Below are 21,556 nucleotides of genomic sequence, written 5' to 3' on the forward strand. Positions count from 1 at the left end.
TATTTACAAGAGAGAAGTGGGATCTGCTACGATGGATGGTTTTGGAGGTGGTGGCACTAACAAACATACAGCAGGTGAAGCTTAATGTGGCAGAGTTGAAGATGTAAAGATTTGCATTATGAGTGAAAGTGACAATATCAGCTCAGGTTCAGAAGTTTAGAGGCAAAGTTAGAGAGGAAAGGCTGAGGTGGTCTGGGCATGTGAAGGAGGAGGATAGAGGATAATGGAGGAAAAGGAGAAAAAACCCACAGAGGTGGTTTACAGATGTAGTGAAGGTGGACAAGCAGAGGGTTGTGTGGCTGAGGATGTAGCGTCCTCTAATGGGAGTAGTCAAAAGAAGAAGAAGAAGTAGTATACATGTGAGCAGTACTTTGGATATTGTTGCCATGATAAGATCTAAGACTGATCTTTTGATTTTTTTATGATGTCAAAATAAATCAAGATTTACTGGAGAAGCAGATGAAGTCAAATAGGTTAGAAATGTCCTTTTCTTGGGCCTGAGAGTCCAGAGTCATGTTATACATCCATAATCTAAATAATATCCATCCATCCATTCGCTTCCGCTTATCCTTTTCAGGGTCGCGGGGGGCGCTGGAGCCTATCCCAGCTGTCATAATAATATATTTAGCATAATAAATATATTAAGTTTCCCTGCATCCAACGAGCCACATGAGTTTCTTAGTATTTTAAACAAACATATAGAAGGTAACACTTAAGAAAACTTCAGAAAACGTCAAAATTTACTGAAAACCCTTCAGTTTTGTAAAAACAGTGATGCCATTCATTTTCATGGGAAAACCTCTCTGTGTACAAAACTTCATAAATAATTCAAATCTTTCCCTGCAACAGGGTTATTTTTAGTCCTATTGAAACTTCCAGGGTAAATGCTTAATTAATAATAAATAACTCATATTTTAAATATGGTTTTTGTTTAGGCAAATTTACATCCCTCATTTTCTTTTTCGTTTTTTTCTCACAGATTTTGCCAACATTTTTCTGACTCTGTGACACAGTGTGGTCAGGCCCGAACTTTCAGCCTTAAGCCTCACTCAAATACACGACTCACATTAAACTGAACCTCCTGTGCAGTGGTCGCAAACAGGCAAGTTAGCTATGGAGACATTTTGGTAGTAAATATACTGACTTCTGCTGTTGAGCTGGGCATTTTAACATCTATGAGGATTTGTTAGGTTGTCCTGCTGGATTCTGTTCTGGTGATATCACCACTTTAGATCCAGTTACACTGGATTATTACATTACAGGAACACAACAGTCAAACAGCAGTCTATCGCCTCTTCTAAACACACAGTCTTACCACAGCACTGTGTCTACTCGATTAACATAGAAATCCTATTAATTTGTTATGAGGTTTCAACCTCCTCCAGCCGTCTCCGCTGCTCCTTCTGCTGCTCGATACGTTTCTGCCTCTCAGCCAGCAGCTGGCGCTTGTACTCCTCCTGCTCACGGAGCTGCTGCTCCTGGAGGAGCTGTTGGCGGCGAAGGGCCTCCGAACGCTCCTTGTTCTCCTGCTGCAGACGTATGAAGTCACGACGCAGGGTCGACTCGCCCGGCACGTTGACTATGGAACTGTACAGATGACCCGATGAGAAGGATGTAGAAACTGACCCGTATGACATCATAAAATACTTTTCATATCAAGGGTGTAATCATCTGACCTTGTGCTACACAAGTACTGAGGCTGTAGCGTGCATATGTATGTGTCTAAATATAAAGGAATCACTAAGATGACTTCAAAAACATGGTCAGAATTCACTTTATGATGTTTAGCTTATAGTAAAAAGCTAAAACTATGTACTGTAACTATGTATTGTTAGATGGATCGATACCTTGGCTCTCCTTCTTGCTCAGATGACTCTTCCTCCTCTTCTTCACTGCCACTGTATTCATACTCTGTCTCATCTGCAGATAGTTAACAAAAATAAAATGTCTAAAAATTAGACTCCTCATTAAACCTTCATCATAATATATGTATATTTTTTTTAAAGACACAAAATATGCCCTTTTGAGGGAGTAGCTTCTGATTTTTATCCATAAGTTCATTTTTGCACATTAACACTGACAGAGCTTCGTCCTGGACTCACCTTTCTCGCCCCTCTTCTTCTTGGTTCGGTCGATGTGGTCTTTGAGCTGGATGCGGACCTGCCTCTCATTGGGCTGGTCCCGAATGAAGGGGTGTTTCAGCAGCTGCTCAGTGGGAGGGCGCTGGGTGTAATTCTTCACAAGGCAACTCTCAATGAAGCTGAAGAACTTCTTTGACCTATGATGGCAGTTAGACGTCATGTACAGAGTTCGGATCGGCATGGTTTACTGATATCAAGAATAAAAGATGGAAAACATCTCACCACTTTTTGGACTTGAGTCGAGGAGGTGGGTTTCTGGGAATGAGGAAGAGGGCTCTCATTGGATGCATGTCACACAGAGCTAAAGGAAACAACAGAAGAGAAACCAAATGAGAGATCAGAAAAAAAACTAATATAAATGTCAAAGTCATACATTTAAGATGATTTGGGGGGGGGGGGGGTTGCATCTGTATTGCCTGCATAAAAATAAGAGGTATAAATAGAAAATGTAAGTCTATAGTGAAGCTACAGTTAACAGAGTAAACAGAGTTCTCTTCTGATCATGCAGGTTTGAAACAGAAATACACCAGTAAATTTGTTTAGAGTAAAAGTACCAGTTTCTACTCATGATATCATTGAAATCAGGTATTGTGGTACGATCAGGTATTGTACTTACGAGGAGCTCCCTCAGCCATTTCAATGGCTGTGATTCCACAGGACCACAGATCACTCTGAAACACAAAGAGATACGATTAGTTAGTCTGTGTGCTTCTCTGAGTAACACATGTGATGGAAATGACAGAGCAGTCTTCTCATTGGTCATATTAATGATTAAAACTATAATCTTTTCTATCACATGGATGATGCTCCTATTTGACTGGTTCCAAACTCATTCTGCACCATGAATCCCACTAACATCTGCGACCAGATGCAGTTTTGCATGCTCACCCTGTAATCGTAGGTAGCATCAGGGTTTTCGTCACACGCGATGACCTCTGGAGCCATCCAGTATGGCGTCCCGATGAAGGTGTTTCTTCGACCTACAGTCCGGTCCAGCTGAGCGCTCACACCAAAGTCCACTGAAAGAAACACGAAGCATTCAAATGAAGAAAACAGACTAAAACCGTTCAGATCCTGCACCAAGGCAAACTACAACTGTGAGAGGGGCCCCTCAAGTTAACTTGAGTCTGCCTCAGAGTGTAAAAGGTCAAGATGCTGTATTTTAACCACGGTGGAGACACTTTGTTTAATGCTGTGTCACGGGACATTATTAAGCTAGGTAACACAGGATGGCGTGATTACAAGTTGCAACTGAATTGTGGATAATTAAAGGGAATAAAAACAACATTGATCGGTGGTTTCACACAAAGGTTTGGTGAAAAATACGCGATTTTTATACAGAAGTTAAAACTTTTCTTTGGAAGTTAAAAACACTGTGGAGGCTGATTTACAGATCAGCACAACTGGACATTAAATCTCCAAAACTCAGAACAGATTCTTCTGTCTTTTTGTGCACATATCATAAGTGAAATCAAACGTCTAGGTAGTTTTGTTGCGAGAAATTATTGTGACACTGTAATCAGAAGAAATCTAAATAAAGACAAATTTTGGAGCTGTATATAGATCTTATGTTTCATAAGGATTTGACTACACAGGCCTGCAGCTGTGCGATCATGTGAAACATTCGAAAACAAAACACTGGCAATGAGAAAGCTCCAGTTGGCATCGCCACAGTGCTGACTCAGATCTGCTGGTGCAATCGCTTTTCCATGCACCGGTCCAAAACCACAGCGCGGGAGCACTTCCCGTCTACAGGCCCGGTCTAAAGCCAACTGACTCACCCAGCTTGACTTCAGCGTTTTCAGTCAGCAGCACGTTTTGTCCTTTGATGTCGCGGTGAATGACATGATGAGCATGCAGGTGAGCTAATCCCTGGTGGGATAAAATATAAATTAAAACAACTTATTAGGAACATGGGCTGTATCAGACGGTCAAACAAGTGTTTGTTTTGTTTAAATGCAAAAGTTAAATTATTTAAAATCATACTTTTAGCAACGTTTCGGACACAAATAATATAATCTAGTGAAGATGTTGGCAGCAGACTGTGAGAAATAACTGACCCTGAGGATCTCTCGGGAGATGTAGGCGATCCAGTCTTCCTTCAGCGAGTTGCCCTTGGTGTTCTTCACCAGATCTGTGATGGAGCCGGCACCACAGAACTCCATCACCAGCTGGAGGTGAGAAAGAGATGCATTTGTAACACACACACACAAACGCTCACCATCATTCTACCATCAGCGTAAGACGCCATGCAGCGTTTTACTATCGATACACCTATAAGATATTAGTTGTATATTGCTGTAATGCAATATTAAGATTTCAAATGTGCTTTATTGTGTTTATTTACATTTATTACTTAATGATCTTCTTTATTTTATTTCACTTTAATGTGTTTGATTGCACACCTTTGATTTTGTCTAATTTTTCATTATTGAGCTATTCTAGCTTACTGGGCTCTGACAATCTTATCATGTTGTATTTTATTTTAATAATCCATCCTAGTTTATTTTAAGATTTGCAGCTTGTTGAGTTTAATGGGAAATTCCTGTGTAATATAGGAATTCCCCAAATTTGGGAATAAATAAGGTAGCTTATTTCATCGTATTAGAGCTACCTTGAGCAAACAGAGCAGTTATTGAGAAACTCAGTGGTCCCAGTTAACTTTGCATTTTCCTGTGAGCCACCACGCCTCATGTGAATGCAAATCATCTGGAGTGCTGTGCAGCACTTCAGAGTATATTGTAACAAGAGACGGCAGAAAGAATAAAAGGGAATGCGGAAGGAAAAAATGCAATCACTTCTACTAGTTTACCCTGTGCCGTGATTGAGACAGGAAGCCAACGGCTATTAGGAAATGTGGTTTTAATGCAAAAGAGAAAAGCATTAGCAAAACCACAAGTGTAGGAAGCTGGAGACAATACAAATACAGAAGTGCATCTGTTGAATCTCATGGGTTGCCCTCGTCACTGTTTTACAATAAATTTAAAGTTGGAAAGCATTTTCTGTGCACCTCAACGGGTGGCAGCTGTCATGCTGCGACCTGGGGGACTGATCCGATTCATTTTTAGTACTGCATATGTGACAAACATAAAAAATCCTCAAACAAATATGTCAAGACTGGCTCTCTAATGGTCACTAAGCCTCTGATACCGTGTCTCTTACTCGCTTACTAAAGGATATATGCCTCATAAACACATAAAGTGATCTTCTTGAGACAGTAGTCTTAAGTGGTGTCAGCACAGAACATGAATATCATAAAACAGACACACACTCTGTATGTCACCCCCACGCACGGCAGACAGCATGAATCCACAACAGTGGAGGCTGTAAACGGGGCGGTGGAAGCAGCTGTAAAAACAAATACGGGACTGTGTTGTGAAGTGAGAGTGAGATCCCTCCTCCTCCTCCCCAGGAACAGCAGAGCCTCCGGGTCATAAAACGAGGTAATCCTGCCTCGGACAAACCACCAGCTGTAAATTTTTCCTGCTGCTGTTCTCTACTTCCTGATCCTCCCCACCTCTCCCTTCTCTGATTGACTCTCTTCCTTTTGTTTCTCACTTATGCACCATTTATTTAATTCCACAGTCTTGTTGCTCTTTTCTAGAAATCTGTTTTGTTTTTTTGTGTTGCTGTCATTTCTTTTACTGCTCTTCAAATATGAAGAACTGCATATTGGCTGTATTGAGGAAAATGCATAAAGCAACTTCAACTCCATATCAGCTGGAGAGCTTTCTGACTTCATGGTATGTAATATCTCTCTTATCTGTCATCACACAATCAATCAACTTTCTAAAAATAACAGTGTACACTTTGGCTGTTATACAGGAATCCCTAATATTGTTTAGTTTGTCTTTTTTTAGCCTGGCAAATCTTTTCATTACGGTCTCAAAATACCTTCTAACGTGTGATGATAACACACTGAATGTATGCAAAATCAAATCTTGTTACGTGATCTTACAGTTCCTGCTTGAATATGAATTTAATCCTACTCCGTCCCTTTGCTCAATAACTCCACAAATGTTCTAAATTAGGATTCTTCAAGATTCGGTTCATTAAGTTATTTATATATATATAAGTTTAAATTGAACCTGTAATGTGTGTAATACTGTGCTCGTTATAGAAATGGGATGTTAGACTCACCCAGAGCTGGTCATCATGGCCTGGTGGACTTTTCTTGATGAAGGCTCCGTAGTAGGTGGCTATGTTTCTGTGATGGGAGTACTTCTTCAGCATGTTGATTTCCAACTTAATTTCCTCCTCTTCATCCTATGAAAAAAAAAAAAGGTGGAAAAACAGAGTTAGGACACTATCATTGGCTGTGGATCAGCTGGGAAGCAATTATTTGAATTAACAGAGTAGATCCAAACAAACAGTCATGTCTATTAGTTCTGTTATCTGAAGGATAGGAACGAGGTACATATCACGCCCCCGTGTCCTGGCTGAAGAAACCTCTATTCAAACCCTAAAGACGACCTGTAATGACATGGTTTTGGCCCCGCCTGCACTCACTCCCTGTAATCACAATGACCCAGACTTCGATAGCCACTCTTCACCGAGCCAAGCTGCGTAACAGGGCAGCCTTGTGTTATACCAGGAGGCACAAAGGTGTAATTTCGTCTTGCCAAATAGATCCCAAATCTGGGCCACTGTGAAAGGGTGCAACCTCCAATCCCTCACCAGGGGACACCCCCTGGAGGGAAGGTCTGGCCCCAGGTTCAGGTGGCCCGGAACATGGGTGGCTCTTAGAGACAGAAAATGAACACTGCACCATAGAAGCAGAGAGCGAGACATCTTTAACAGGGGAAGAGAGCGTATCCCTCCCTGCCTGTTTATGTAAGAGACCACTGTTAAATTGTCTGTCATCACTAGGACATGCTGGACCCTCAGAACAAAAATGCCTGAGAGCTAAGAACACTGCTAGCAGCTCTAAGTGATTCATGTGCAGCTCAGGCTGCTCTGTGGTCCCGACACCTCTCACTGATGCGTCATCGCACAGACCTCCCCATCCCCATCTGTGGATACCACCTTGTGAAACAACACCCTCCCAATCTGAGAGCCCTGGCACAGTCTGGGCTCCCTCCAGGGACAGACAGCTAGCATGCAAGATTCGTGTCATTGTCAGGTGACACGATGCACACAGGTGGTGAGAGAGTCCACCATTGAAACACTCATCTATAACAGTCCAAGTGACACTACGGCGATCAGAGATGCCATCATGCCCAACAACCATTATGTCATTTGGAAACGCCGCCTGCATTCCAGTTGAAACTGTCCAGCTGCAACGTGGAGAATCTGCACTGCTTGTACGGCAGAGTTGTGGGGCCACCAACACCATGGTTGTGGGACGGTGCCAGATAAGCAGCCAGGGATGGCTCCATACCAGGTGTGTTAGCTAAGCCAGCCTCGTTGGTGTCATCCATGTACTCCATGCTTCCCAGCTCCATGTACTGTCAATAGGCAGGCACAGTGATATGGTTGGACGGCGGTTTGCTCCATGATACAGTTAGCTTACAAACAAATTCTAGGAACATGGGAAGATGAATTTTTGGCCCCCTCTACAAACTGGTGGAGGAGAGGGCCAGTGGCGAAACAGGGATAAAGAGACGCATCATCGTAGCTGGCCGGCGCAGTAGCAGCAGCACGCTGGGCTGACGATAGGCTCTCCTGCTTATCCTCTGACAAACCGCGGCTATTTCATGTGGTCAGCCCAGCTAACTGCAGGTACATCGACCAGATACTCCTCAACTTTGGACTCGGGCAAAGCTGGGGCCCCAGACTTGGAGAGGAGAGGGCCATGCTGTGCAACAGCTGTCTCTCCCAGCACTTTCTCCACAAACATCACCATCGTCTTTCCAGCGCTCAGACTTCGGGCTCAGTCAACACTCTCCGAGTGTGGACAATCCCCAGGCAGTCTGGGGGTATCAGTGTCATATGATAATAATGATAATGATCTTGAATCTGTGAATGTTCAGCTTACACACTGCTAAATATTGTTAATGAGGCAAAAGCATGCCAGAATGCACACACAAGTAACAGGAGCACCTGTAAACACGTACATGTAACACTTTTACAGCCAATCAGTGCCAACTGTTTGAAAGAACTATGGTAACACAGACATGATTTGAACGTGTATAAATTGGCTGGCAACTGCTTTATCTATTGACGGCATTTAAAGTGCAGACTTTAAAAGTCTCAGCTGGGCTGTAAAAATGCCAAACAAAACAACGAGCAATCTAGAGGAATATTTACTATCATCTGCCAGACAGTAGTGTCAGCTGATGTATTCATAAATTAAATAGTTCTTATTGTGTGCAGGCTTAAATGTTTTGTTTTTTTGTCTGAAGGCTTGCAGAGCTGTTCTGTGCGCTTTTACAGCACCACCTTTTGCTGTGTTCCTGCATAGCAGATTTACAGCTGAGATCTACACAACTCTTAGTCTCTACTTCTCAAAGTCTTTATTTGACTCCTTATTTTAAATGGTAGGAAAACATTTGACTATGTTTGAGGATTCTTTGCTATGCAAGAACTGGTTTTCATACTTATATGAAAGTCTGGTCTCAGTGGGAAACTTGTAAAATGGGCTGTAACTAAACCAGGTTGTTGTGTTGGTAGTGAAAACTAAAAGAGAAGCTAATTTTGCAGTTTTTTTGCATCTTCTTGTGAAAGACAGGGCCAGGCAAGAACACAAACAGTGTCCAAAAGAAAATCTAATAAATGTATACCCCTCCAAACAAACATGGAGACACAGCCTGAATTCAAAATGATAACCGAGCCAAACAAGCGCCCCCCCCATGTCTCCCCGTCACACTCACAGGATATTACAGTACAGGCTCAGACACACGTTCAGGCACATAACAAGATCAAGTGATTATTTCTCAATCACGGTGACAAAGCTGGGTGACATTTGTTCCTGAGTGTTTTTGCTTCAGCTGAGCACGTGCGTTTGATCTAGCGACCCAACCGGGAGTGACATGACGTGACATTTTCTTTCCAATGGCGGCTGCTTGATAAGCAGGAGCTGCAGCCTGGACTCCTTAGTAAACTGCAGCAGCATCATATGTCCACGGAGGAAAGGCCCCGAGGAAGTGCTGGGCAAACTGTTTGGCTTTTCATATCGAAGATGGTGACATTTTAACATGAACACTGCTGATGTTGCAACTCTACTAACCATTCTCTTTATTGTTGTTGCACTCTGGTTGTGTTGCAATAAGATTAAGATTTGCTCTGTTTTATGGAGAATATATGCAGAATCCTTTTCCACACAATAATCCAGGTACATCTTCATACTACGACATATACAAGGTAGAAACTTGTCAATCAGGTTGGCCTGCCCTCCCTTAACCTCGTTTACAACTCCAATAGAGTCTGTATCGCACAAAATGATGATCATGCTACTAGAAATGAGAAACTAAGATCATACAGTCATGTGGAAAGTGTCTACTGAGGACACAGATCAAAGTAGCCGAGGGTGATTTTCCCATAAACGTCCATACAAGCAGACCTATTTTTGCAAACATCAAAGTCCCTCCCGCTGGCCGTTTGAAAGAATGCAGGTTTAAGGCACATGATGTTCACTTTTTAGACCCAGAAGGCTACCACCACTTCATATATTTCATCTATAATAATACAGTGCAAGACAACAATTTTTGTGGTGACAGTTTGGGGACTTTCCACAAAGAAATGGTTGTCCTTCGCTGGTAAAGAAGAACTTCATCACTCTGCACAATGTGTCTGGATGCTCTTTACCCAAGAACTTCAACTAATCTATAATCATACTACATTGTCTGTGAGTAATCTGGCAATCGGTTACTTAGACTACTTCCACACTAGCCCGGATAGATATAAAAACGGCCTTTTCATCTGAAAACACTTCACACTAGCGTTTTCAGTCGTTTTCACAGAGTTGTGCGCTTACGTTCCAGTCCTGCGCATGCGTGAAGCATGTGAAACATGTGGAGTGACCTTTGTGAAATAGTAGCCCTTATTACAGTTACTCATTAACCTCCTAAGACCCGAACTCTTCCACGGCATGCATTTTTAATTTCTCTTTGATATTTGGGCTGATTGAATGTAAAAACAAAGAATTACCAGATTTTTTTTTACCTTATTTTTGTTTTTAAGAAAAATAAGACCATATGAGGATATTCGTTTAAAATTTCGATAGAACAGTAGCAGTATAATGTCCTCGTAAGTGGATATCAGGCCCTTGTAGAGAAAAACTGAGTATTTTGGTCTAAATAACCCAAAATGTGATGTTCATATATGTGGACACCAGGTCCTAGGAGGTTAAACCACTTACTGCCTTTGTTTGATTACTTAAGTTTTTACAAATATCCTCATACATCAGTGAGATGGGCAGATAGGAAAAAAACAGTAATATGTAGTGCACATTTGCACATCGATCACCCAGCCTCTGTTTGAAAACAACAGAGTTTGAAGGTGGAAACTTCACGTTACTTGAAATTTGTGCAAGAGAAGAGCAAAAATGTGACGATGCAAACTATAGCTAGGCCACAAATAACCGTCAGGGTTTCCTCTGATGTATTATAAGTACCGTAACTCTGACCTGGGAGCATTAAGGATTTAAAAAAAATTCTAATATGCTTTAATAATATATAATATAACATATTGTATGCTGTCACTTATTACATGTGTAAATGTTAACTATGATTCACGGCTCTCAGTGGTATAGGCTGTACACAGTGACTCACTGCACACGCAGAGATGCACTTAGGTCAATACAGCTCCTCTGTTCTGTCTGTACCACGCACAACATTAATTGAGCATAATATTAAATTACCCCGAACCCTACAAGTACCTGTTTAACAACCTTTCAAGGTAAAAATCCCCAGGCTATTTACTGCAGCAACCGGGATATCAAATCTCCCCAAACACCTGTAAATGCAACATTGCTAATGACAAGCTAGTATGGACTGACGCCTAACGTTAAGAATTGGTAAAGAAATTTGAGATCAGACTAGGATGATCTCAACCATGAAAGCTTTGGTTTAACAGGTAAGTAAAAGAAGCAATGAGTACGTTCATTAGATTAAAAAACACTAAGAGAAACAAGAACCCAGAGCCTGTAGTTTACAAATCAAACACATTTCTGCACTGAAGACACCATCTCACACTTTCAGATGATTTGCTACCAACAGAAAATCTTCTAACCAACATCACACTGTAGTTACATAAGAATAGTGGCCAATTCACCATTGGTTTTACTGCAACTGTAATAAAAATCTTCTTCCTACTCGCAAGTTAATGCCGCTTGATGACTGCCAAGACCTTTATATTTATCCCTGCAGGTAGCTACCTCACTCTGTTGGCTGTCAAATTCAACTTTCTTGTCAAAGGGGATAAGAGTGGCTTTTTATATTAACGGCAGGTTCAATCTTATAAGTTGGCGCTGGAAGAAATTAAAACGTGCACGTCTTATCGAGAACTGCAGGAGCAACAAATGACAGGCAGCTGACGGCTGCTACCATTTCTGAATCCGACCCAGAAGTTAAAGGGCAGTTCTGCCAGACTTCAGCATTTAAAAGATAAGAGATGGGTTCACTGGCGACCCCATTGGGTAAATAAAAGCGAGCAGCTCAGTTTCACTATCTCTGATATTCAGAACACCCAGTAAACATCACGTTTGGATAACTGACAGCGCACAAGTTCGTGATCACTTTAAAAGAAGATATTTTCATGCTGTCAGTCATGTGGACAGTATTTCAGAAGCAGTGTTTTTTTTTAACTATTTAAATATTTCTGCACTTTAAGCAGCTTTTAAGTAAAGCTCTATATACTCTGTCACTTCCTGCAGCTAAAAATGAAAGCTAGTTTACTTTTAGCTTCCATTGGACAAATTTTCTGATATTTATTTTTACTTTAACATGCTGAGAGTTTTTAAGGACTTCAGCAGGAGCTTTGACTGTCATAAAGATGATGGGGTCAGTCGGTCAGACAGCCAGCAAGCCAATCCCTTGAGTCACTGTCCATCAGGCAGCCCGCTGGTTACTGCTCCAGCCAGGCAGCCGGTCATTTGGCTAGGCAGGCAGCCAACCAATCAGTCAGAAAGCCAGCAAACCAGACTGCTGGCCAGCTAGTCCTTCTGTTTATCCACTCATCAGCAGCAGGCCTGCAGTTAGCCAGCAGCCGTCCAGCTACTCACCCAGCAGGTGAGCCGGCCAACCTGTCAGTCAACCAGTCGGTTGGTTAGATGAGTAAATTATACTTTGAAAGTAAAAACAAAACTATAAAGGGTGCTAAAGGATGCAGAGAAAGTTCCACACAGACACCAGTACCATCTATGGTCAACAGAGCATCCCTCGCCCACAAAATGTCAGTCATGTGAACATTTTTTGTAACAACTGAGAATAATTACAGATGCGGAGACCAGAGTGAAGGCGGAGGAACGCAGCAGGAACATTCTTAAGCATTACCCAATATGGGACATGAATCACAGCTAAAACAGCGGCTAAAGGAGACGAAGACGAGAATCCCCTAAACTGACAAAACACAACAGTGGTGGCATTTTCCTCATGTTACAGACAAAAAGCTCAATACAACAATGCATCTATAACATGCACCTATTTTACACTAAAACGCAGCAAAGACATGACAGCAAAGACTTCAAATAGGGAATCTGAAATCACTTTTATTGATTCTGTACTTTAAATTTGTTGATTCTACCTTTTTTTTTTTTTAAATTTGCCAGAACCAGCTAATCAAATGCATGCGATCTTTAAGCACTCACGCTTGCCAAAGTATTACTATTATCATCATTTACACATTATTATTATTATTTATATCATAACAACATTACTATAACCTTTGATAAATGATCAAAACAATTAATTTACAGTCAAGATTGGTGGTGATTAATTTAATATACAGTTATGAATGAATCAATCATCATCAATCATCATCAGTTTGTCAAATCAGACACATAAACTGTGTGTGTGTTGTGTGTGATGGTGTGTTGTGTCTGTGTGTGTGTGTGTGTGTGTGGTGTGGAGAGAGTGAGAGAGAGAGAGGGAGAGAGAGAGAGAGAGAGAGAGAGAGAGAGAGAGAGAGAGAGAGAGAGGGGATGAAAAGCAGGAAGTAGCCTGGATGTCAGGCCACAGCTGCTTTAACGAGCAGATGACATCACCCCCTCTCTTTTTGTCACATGTTCACCGTGTCTCCTTCTCTCCATCTTGTTTGCACATTTATCCTGTCCACCCTCTGTCCTCCTTGCAACATCACTTCCAGTTGTCCTCTATAATGACTCTACTCTTTACTTTCACGTTCATCCATCCCGTCATTACGCATCTCACCTCGGCCTCTCTCTTTCACTCTCGCCATCTCTGTCTCACTTTCCCTGATTTGTAGTCAGTCCTTCAAAACAAGGCATCCTGAAACTACTCATTATCATTCCAGGGCATGAAATGGTGGGGAGACTCTGTTGCAGCCATATTGCTTCTAAAGTATGACAGCACACAATTTGAGCAGCGCTCACAGAACTACCGACCCAGGGGAGCAGACAGCCGCAAAATGGAAGCATAATGGAAAATGGAAGCAGAGTAGCAGGGAGACTTCTTCAGAGGCCAAAAAAGGTTGACATCCCTCTAACAGACAACCGGGAACATGGAGAGACTTGTTCCAGGCATTACTGGGTTGGCTGTCATACCTGAAAATGCCCCCATGTGGATTCCTCATATATGAAGAAGGGTGATAGAGGGACAAAATCCACAGTATTAAAGTCTTACAAATGCATTTTCAATTTCTGCGTAAGCTAACACTGTGGCTCAGCAAGGAAACACTTTGAGAGAAGCTAAAAAGGCTGAAAGGATGAAAGATCCCAATTTGATTCATCTCACTTTTAGCATTGCTTAAATTAAAACTGTTGGAAATGGATTTATTTTACAAATTCTGCTTTAAACTGGTCTTTGAGGTTAGACTATATGAAACAATTGAGTTACATACATTGATTTATCACAGTACATGTTATCAGTCTTTAAAAATGATCCTAGATTGAACATGAATAGTCTTAACCAAAGATATTCTAGATATTTCAGTGAATAAGTGAAAATGCTGACTGAAAAGCACTGAAAGTTGTTTCAAAGGTTTTCAGTTTTAACTACTTGGGAATATCTGATGAATATCTGCATCAGTTTGTATGGGAATCCTTCAATGATGTTGATGTTTCACTTTGAAGTGACGAGCTAAGTTTTCTCAAACCAGAATCGAGTTCTTTTGTTGAACACATCCAAACTGGAGGAACGATTTCAGAAACTTAAACTCAAAAGGTTCAAACTTGGAATTCAGTGTAATAGGTTTTATATTGCCAGACATTTCAAAATGTTTTATTATGTCATTCACTCTTACTGCATCTTCCACACCTTCCCACATTCACACCTCTGAGTGTACAGGGAGCAGTGGGAGAAGGAGGTGAGTGAGAGGAGAGAGAAAGAGCTCTCTTGGCTTGTGATGTCTTTCAGTTCATGCACAAAATTTACAGAGACAAAGGATGCGAGGAAAAATGTCTAGAATAGTAATTTATTTCCCGAGGGAAGCGAAAGGCAGAGAGAAACATGCTTGCTGTGGAGTTTTTCCTCTAATCAAGATTGATTTTTTTCCCCCCATTAAATTCTGAGTCCTGCTGTATTACATCAAGTCAACAGCAGCAGTGGGAGATGCAGAATGCAGCCATGCTGCAGCTACAATTCCCTCTCTACCTCTTCCGCTTTCTTTCCAATTTCCTATAAGGGATGATGATGACTTCACTCCCTCTGTCAGTTCTCTCACGCGTTCCCTCATTTCGCAAACAAAACCGAGGTGGTGGCTGGTGAGAGATGGTGAATGATGGAAACGGGGGAGAACACAATGGGCATATTTGTGCCAGAAACTGGAAGAGCAAGGGTGAAAACAAGCGAGGATGAGAAATTTAAGAAAAAGAGAGCAAGGAGACGACTGATGTAAGAATCTGGAGAATGGATGTGAGTGAGCCTGCAAGCAGTGATAGCCCCTCCCATAATTCCACTGCACTTTACATGAACCTTCTCTGGAGGAAGGGGGGGGCATTATCACTGATTTCTTCTCCTTGTCTGAGCTTACTCTCTTACGTAATCGACAAACATCCAAAAAGACTTCTTACAATTAATCAGACAGCTGTACTACGGGGACAGACATTCCTAAAACGCAGCATCGGCACTGCTTTTCTACCTAAACTTAAACAGACTGCAAAAATAAGGATTCCTGCACAGGAGACATTAAACTGCCAGTTGTTTTGGATGAACAAAGTCACCGGTGTGGCATTACTGGTCTGAAGTAAAGCACAAGGTAAAGAGTTGCCACCTGAAAGCATTACCACACAGTAAAACATAAACAAAAAAAGAAACAGCAATTACAGCTGTCTCAGGAAGCAACACACTACTGTCTCCAGCACGGCACACTACAACAAAAGCACATCCACACATCTAAAACGATGTAATAGCATTTTACAGGCATCACAAGAAACTGCGTGGTGCAGAGAAGCCTGCATACACCATCTCTCTCAGTCTTAAGCACAGGAAGCAAGCTCAGGCTAATTTCCTCAAAAGTAAATGAACAAAAAAACTGTGGTAAACAGTTCCAACCCTTTTGGAGAGAAAGGATGCTGTATTTCAGTGTCACATAAAAGGCACGAGTACTGCTCCACTTGCAGAAACTTCTAGTTTATCATGTAAAAACCAGGAGGAAGAGAAATCTATGTTAATGCCACTTTGACTGGTTTTGAAAAAACTACAATTATATCTGAACAGCGAGAATCTTTAATGTCTGTTTTCATCTTATTCACTCTGTGGGAGATGGAGAGGAAGACACAGATGTTTCTAGTCAAAACAAAAGCTTCAAATAAATTCGTTTTACCTGTTATAACCAGAACCAACTGTGAATCTGTGTGTTAAACGCTGGTTTAGCTTGCACAGCTCTACCACATTAGCCCAAATAAAAGACAGTGTTTCTGGGGTTTCAGAGGTTTGCAAGTCTGTGTTGAAGCTATTTGTAAATTTGGTACTGCAAATAAATATTTAGTTATAATTGATTTATTCTTCAATATTCTTTATTGTTAGCAGAAGTAAAACAACAACAAAAATGCTCATAAGAGAGCTTTAAAGTGCAAATCGGCACCCTTAAATTGCCTTTATAGTCCAACCAATCAAAACACAGACATGTTATGACTTTAAAAATGTTACATTATGTCTGAAGCAGTCAAATATGAGTCAATGTTGCTAAAAACATAGTCTAAGAATAATACAATTATCAAACCAGAAAAAGTATGAAGTAATATGAAAATCTCTGTATGCAGCCCTGGAAGTTCAGCTGAGCACAGCCTGAGGAAATGTGTTCTAGCCTCAAGAAATCATCAATGCTGTTGCTGTTTATTGCAAAAGACGTGCTGCCAATAAGGAGCTGATGAAAGTCATTGAGTTACAAAGGCAATTTAGCTCTGCTGTAACCTTCACATTATGACAATTTGCATGAAATCAACATTTTAGTTTACAGTTATACCCACTCATCTTTAGCGGCCTATTTTTCACACTCTCAGTCTTTAATGGGGTATTTAAAGGTTTAACAGAAACTTTAAAGCAACTGAGGCTCAGAATGACTTGCTTATATCACAAAGCCCAACCTCGTACACTGTTACTCTATAGCCCTACTGTTTTCTTAAGTGTCCATTTTTCACCCTCTCTCTCTCCCACACTCTCTATACAGAACAGGAAGTGGTATGTGGGTCAGAGCACATATGCAGAGATGAGCACAGGGAATCGAGAGCGTTCCCAGAAACGCACACACATAGGAAAGAAGATGTATAAATGGGAGGTTTTCCATCCATGACTTGTGAGTGCATGAAAGCTCCTGTGGTTCCCATCTCTCTCTCTCACACACACACACACACACAGACATACATATGCATATATACAGTAACTGTTATACTGAATTTGCGTACATGTGCAGTATCTCAAATTTTCCCAATGCAAACAACTTCCTCTGCCTGACAGTCATTCTTGGCCGGTGTCCAGCCAAACAGGCTGTGTTTATTTTATAAAAATGGCTGAAACCGTGTGGAAAAGGGACCACTCAAAACATTTTGGTGGAACGGGAGGAAAAAAAGTAACTGCCAAGACTCCTCAACATGTGTATTTCTCTTCAATGATTCATCTTGTATGAATACATAAACATGTCCCCATCAAATGCTCTTGATCCTTCCTCGTTCCCTTCTTTTTGATCTCTGAGGCTGGATATGCAGATTTGTTCCTGCAGGCCACAGAGTTACACCCCGAGCTCGTGATTGCCGCTTTTAATGTTTTACCGTGAACTAGATTTTTCAAAGGCAACTTCAATATGCGGCATGTGAGAGCCCAGATGTGCTGAAGCTGTAGAGTAAGAGCCTTATGTTTGTTGAGAATACTGCCATGGACTGTATAACCCAAACTGCTTCCAGACACTGGTTTCCAGCTGCTCCTGGGTCATGATTATCCAGAGCCAGCAATTTTGATTGTTTGTTGTAATCTTTTTGTTTACTGATCAAAACTGTCAAATAGGCCAGAATACTTGTTGCACTAATACAAATCTGACTTTAAAAAAAAAACACAAAAAACATTTTTTTAATGAATTTCAGAATAACTATTTATAATCTATTAACAGTGCTATACAAAAGTCTTAAGCCACCATTTACGTCTGTATTGTATAGTAATACGCTATAATAGTTTCCACAATTCTAATAAACTTGAAAGTCAGTATTTGGTATGACCACCTTTATTCTTCAGCACGTCCTGCACTCACTGCATTGACAGTGTGTTTGGGATCACTGTCATGCTGAAAAATGAAGCTGTTGCCAATCAGATGATTTCCAGATGGTATTGCACGGTGGATCAAAATCTGACTGCACTTTTCTGCATTCACACGTCCATCAATGTTGACAAGATTCCCAACACCACTGGCTTGGAGGCTGTCATGCTTTTGGACAAGATACTCACTGTTGTACCTCTGTCTGAGTGGCCATGTCTGAAGAATACTTTGAAAGACCCTCCTAAAGGGTCATCAAAATGTGCTGGCAATATGTCCCTATTGCTCTCTTGTAACACAAGAAAAACAAATTTTCTTAAGGTATGTCAAACTGCACCATCACAGTCTGCTACACTGCTTCCATTTACGGTGCACATAATGTTGTGCTTTAAAGCTTTTCCCTGTAAACAGCCTTCCAGATTCTGAGTGGAACCATGTTTTAGACAGCCCTGCATAAAGACGCTGACTTTAACACTGTCGCTTTCATCCATAACTCAGAGGTGGTCCCAGAAGTTAACTCGGGAGGTGTTACAGAATGATTGAACAGATAATTAAAATTAAATACTCAACAAACAAAAAAAATCAGTGGCTGAAACACTTTCTTTTCTTTCCATTTCAGAATTAACTGATACTACAACATTTCTGATGTCTCTAACAGTCCTGGAGGCTGATTACAGCACTACCATCTTTGTTACAAATGAGCTCTTATTATCACAGAGGACCAGTTTCAACAAGGATAGAGTGGGATGCACATTAGATAGTAAGTCTTTAGAGATACAGATGAAACCAGCAGGGTCCTGAAAGGCAGACCGTACAATCCTCTTCAGTGTGACAGTTAACCCAGATTAAAGCTCTGTTGGTACACTCATTCCTCTTTAAGCCATCTGCAGGAACATTTTTCTTCTTGGCTCATTTGGCCATTGATTCAATGATGAGTAAAAAAAAACCCAAAAAACAAAAACAAAACATCAGCATGAGGTTACTTTAATAACATTTTCTGCTTGTATACACATTAAGGAACACAGAACTAAAAAGGCAGAAACAGCCCTCTGGGGCCCAGTTTAACTCTGTGGATCTCAAAACATTTACATGCACGAGTCTAAAATCATCATTAGCTAAAGTGCCCTGAGAGAAGTGAAAAATCTGCTTGCTTCAAACGTGACCTCCTCAAAGTCCATCTAATGAACAGAGACCACTGTTAAGAGTGATGGAAGCTATGTGATTATATTCCTGACTATTTTTGGAGAGAAAATATTGACATGAGGGTGTGGAATGGGGAAACTGTTTGGTGTTTATCTTGTATGCTTCAGAAAAGCTATTTATTCCATCACATGCAATAAAACTTAGTCTGGAATCAATTACAAATATGCAAAGTACTAAAAGTACTAATGTGCCAACTTCCGCGTGCAGTAGGTTTCATGATCAGGCCTACTAACTTTAAACAGATGTCTGCTTGCAGTTAGAACCAAATCAAATTTCCCTCACAAGACGCATTTCCAGCACCAAATCTCACGTGTTTATCTATGTTCCAGTGTAATTTGTTTTCTGGATTGAAAGAGTGACTCTTTTCATCATTTTATCTATATAAAAATTTATTGGCTGACAATTACTAAGGCAGGTATTCCTATAGTCCTACAGCCACTGCATCTGTTTCAGTGGAATATAGCTGTTTCTGTAATGGCAGAATAATTTTACTTCATTCAATCCTTCTCGTGACCGGCGTTTGCTGCAGGATTTAACAATCCCACAGTGCAAGAGTGGTTTAGCTGGGATTGAAACCTGATTAAAGACAACAAAAGATTACAAGCGCATGCTGATAGGTGTTACTGACCTCGGTGACGTCCATGACCTTGATGGCCGCCAGCTGTCCCGTCTTAACATGTCGACCCTGCAAAGAAACACAGGAGAGAGGAGAGATGAGCAAAGTGGAAATCTGTATTTTTGTGCATTGTGAACAGCTGCTACCAATGTTTGTGATTAAAGTGTAAGCTTGGTTATAGGACAATTAAGAGCACAATGTGACAATAAAAGTTGCTGCTTTATTGAAGGCCAAGTATATGACTATGCAAATCGACGGTAGTGTCCAAGGCTGAGTACACATGGAGGTTTATTCAGCCGTTCCAAAAAATAAAAACCACATTTATAACAAGTTATTTGTCTCTACAATAGCGTGGAGAACCACAGGCAATAATCCAAACCTTTATCATTTCCAAACAGGCTGAGCACAGTGTTTCCAACGTGGACTGGTGCAAAGAATTAAAACGGTAAACTCATTTTATCCAGGCAGAGCAAACACAGTCTGAACAGCTTTTCCAAATTTAAAGGACATAAACAGCGTGAAATAGTATGTGACCTGAAAGAGGCAATAATGATACCATGCTTCACTACATGTGTGAGTAACTAGCCTGCAGCTCCACCATACTGCATGCATGTTTTTCATAATTTCAGAATGAATGTGACAAAACATGCAATAGGCTTGCACAACGTTGGATGTGTACCTTTCTTTTTTTTTAGAAAAGAAGTTATTGCCAATAATTGTTGAGATAACCGCAAGCTTGTGGTCAAAGCAGTATTATCTCATTCTTGAGAGGCTTTCAGAAATACTTTGAGACTTCGTGAAACTCAGCACCAAAAGTATATAAAAGAAAAATGAAGGAGGCTTTAAATGAGCTAGAAGCTGGAAATAGATTATATGCCAACAATAACTTTTGGGCGCAAACTAGCATGTAGCAATTTTTGTTTTTGTTTTTTAATACCATGTAAAAATTAAACCAATAGCTTATTTTAAAGATATTGTGAAGACTTCACTTTTTATCAACTTTTTAAAATATTTCATGCCAAGCAAAAAATAATTACTCTGAAAGGATAAAAAACTAACAACTTACATGTTGCAGTTGCTCTAAAGCCCCCTAAATTAATTCAGCGTTAGGGCCACTGGGAAAGAAAAAAAAAGTGGGCATGTCTTTTTTTTTCTTCTTTTCCAGAATTCTGAGAAAAAAAGTCAGAATTCTAAAACAAAAATAAAAATAAAAAATCTGACTTTAATGTCACAATTCTGACTTTTTTTCTCAGAATTCTGGAAAAGAAGAAAAAAAACAACTTGCCCACTTTTTTTTCCAGTGGCCCTAATCCTCTTCCGTAGAAAACAACTAATAAATACTCACACTGACAAATACTAATGAAGCACTAGCTACTCGAGCAGTTTAAAAAATAGACTGTAAAACTTAAATTTCAAACATTTGGAGAGCTAAAATTTTGCAGTTCACCATGAAAAGAACAAAAATTACCAACATATTTTTCCAGGTAAAAGAACACACCGTTCAAGTAGTTTTCAGATGCCAGAATAACACCCAAAGAACAAACCTTATTCTCACACTAGCCTACATAGCATTACAGGAAAGGTACACAGCTGTTACAGCCTGAACAAGCAAGCACTTTTGAATACAGCAATGGTGTAGAGATAAACAAACTCTTCCAGGAAAGACAAACACAGAAAGGGAAAAATTTGAGATGATGCAATGCTTTATGACTGTATTATGTGTGTAGAGCCTGTGTGCGTCTGATCAGGTTTCCTTTGTGAGAAAAGGCGCTGTGACACCTGAACCACCAGCCCC

The 21,556-nt window shown here is 40.6% G+C and overlaps 1 protein-coding gene across 1 annotated transcript in view; it reads right to left on the reverse strand.

The window, feature by feature from the left end:
- The window catches only part of LOC102310984 (mitogen-activated protein kinase kinase kinase kinase 4), a gene marked incomplete in the record, with an annotated part of 101,660 nt that overhangs the window by 36,716 nt on the left and 43,388 nt on the right, over positions 1 to 21,556 (reverse strand). The window contains 10 exon segments of the mRNA XM_005932555.3: positions 1,377 to 1,587; positions 1,848 to 1,920; positions 2,103 to 2,278; positions 2,364 to 2,442; positions 2,758 to 2,812; positions 3,030 to 3,160; positions 3,923 to 4,013; positions 4,202 to 4,312; positions 6,282 to 6,407; positions 19,774 to 19,830. Of these exon segments, the coding sequence (XP_005932617.2) occupies positions 1,377 to 1,587; positions 1,848 to 1,920; positions 2,103 to 2,278; positions 2,364 to 2,442; positions 2,758 to 2,812; positions 3,030 to 3,160; positions 3,923 to 4,013; positions 4,202 to 4,312; positions 6,282 to 6,407; positions 19,774 to 19,830 (1,110 nt within the window).

This window comes from Haplochromis burtoni, unplaced genomic scaffold, assembly GCF_018398535.1.
Source record: "Haplochromis burtoni strain Fernald_Lab_line unplaced genomic scaffold, NCSU_Asbu1 Contig_154, whole genome shotgun sequence".
In the NCBI taxonomy this organism is placed as follows: Eukaryota; Metazoa; Chordata; class Actinopteri; order Cichliformes; family Cichlidae; genus Haplochromis; species Haplochromis burtoni.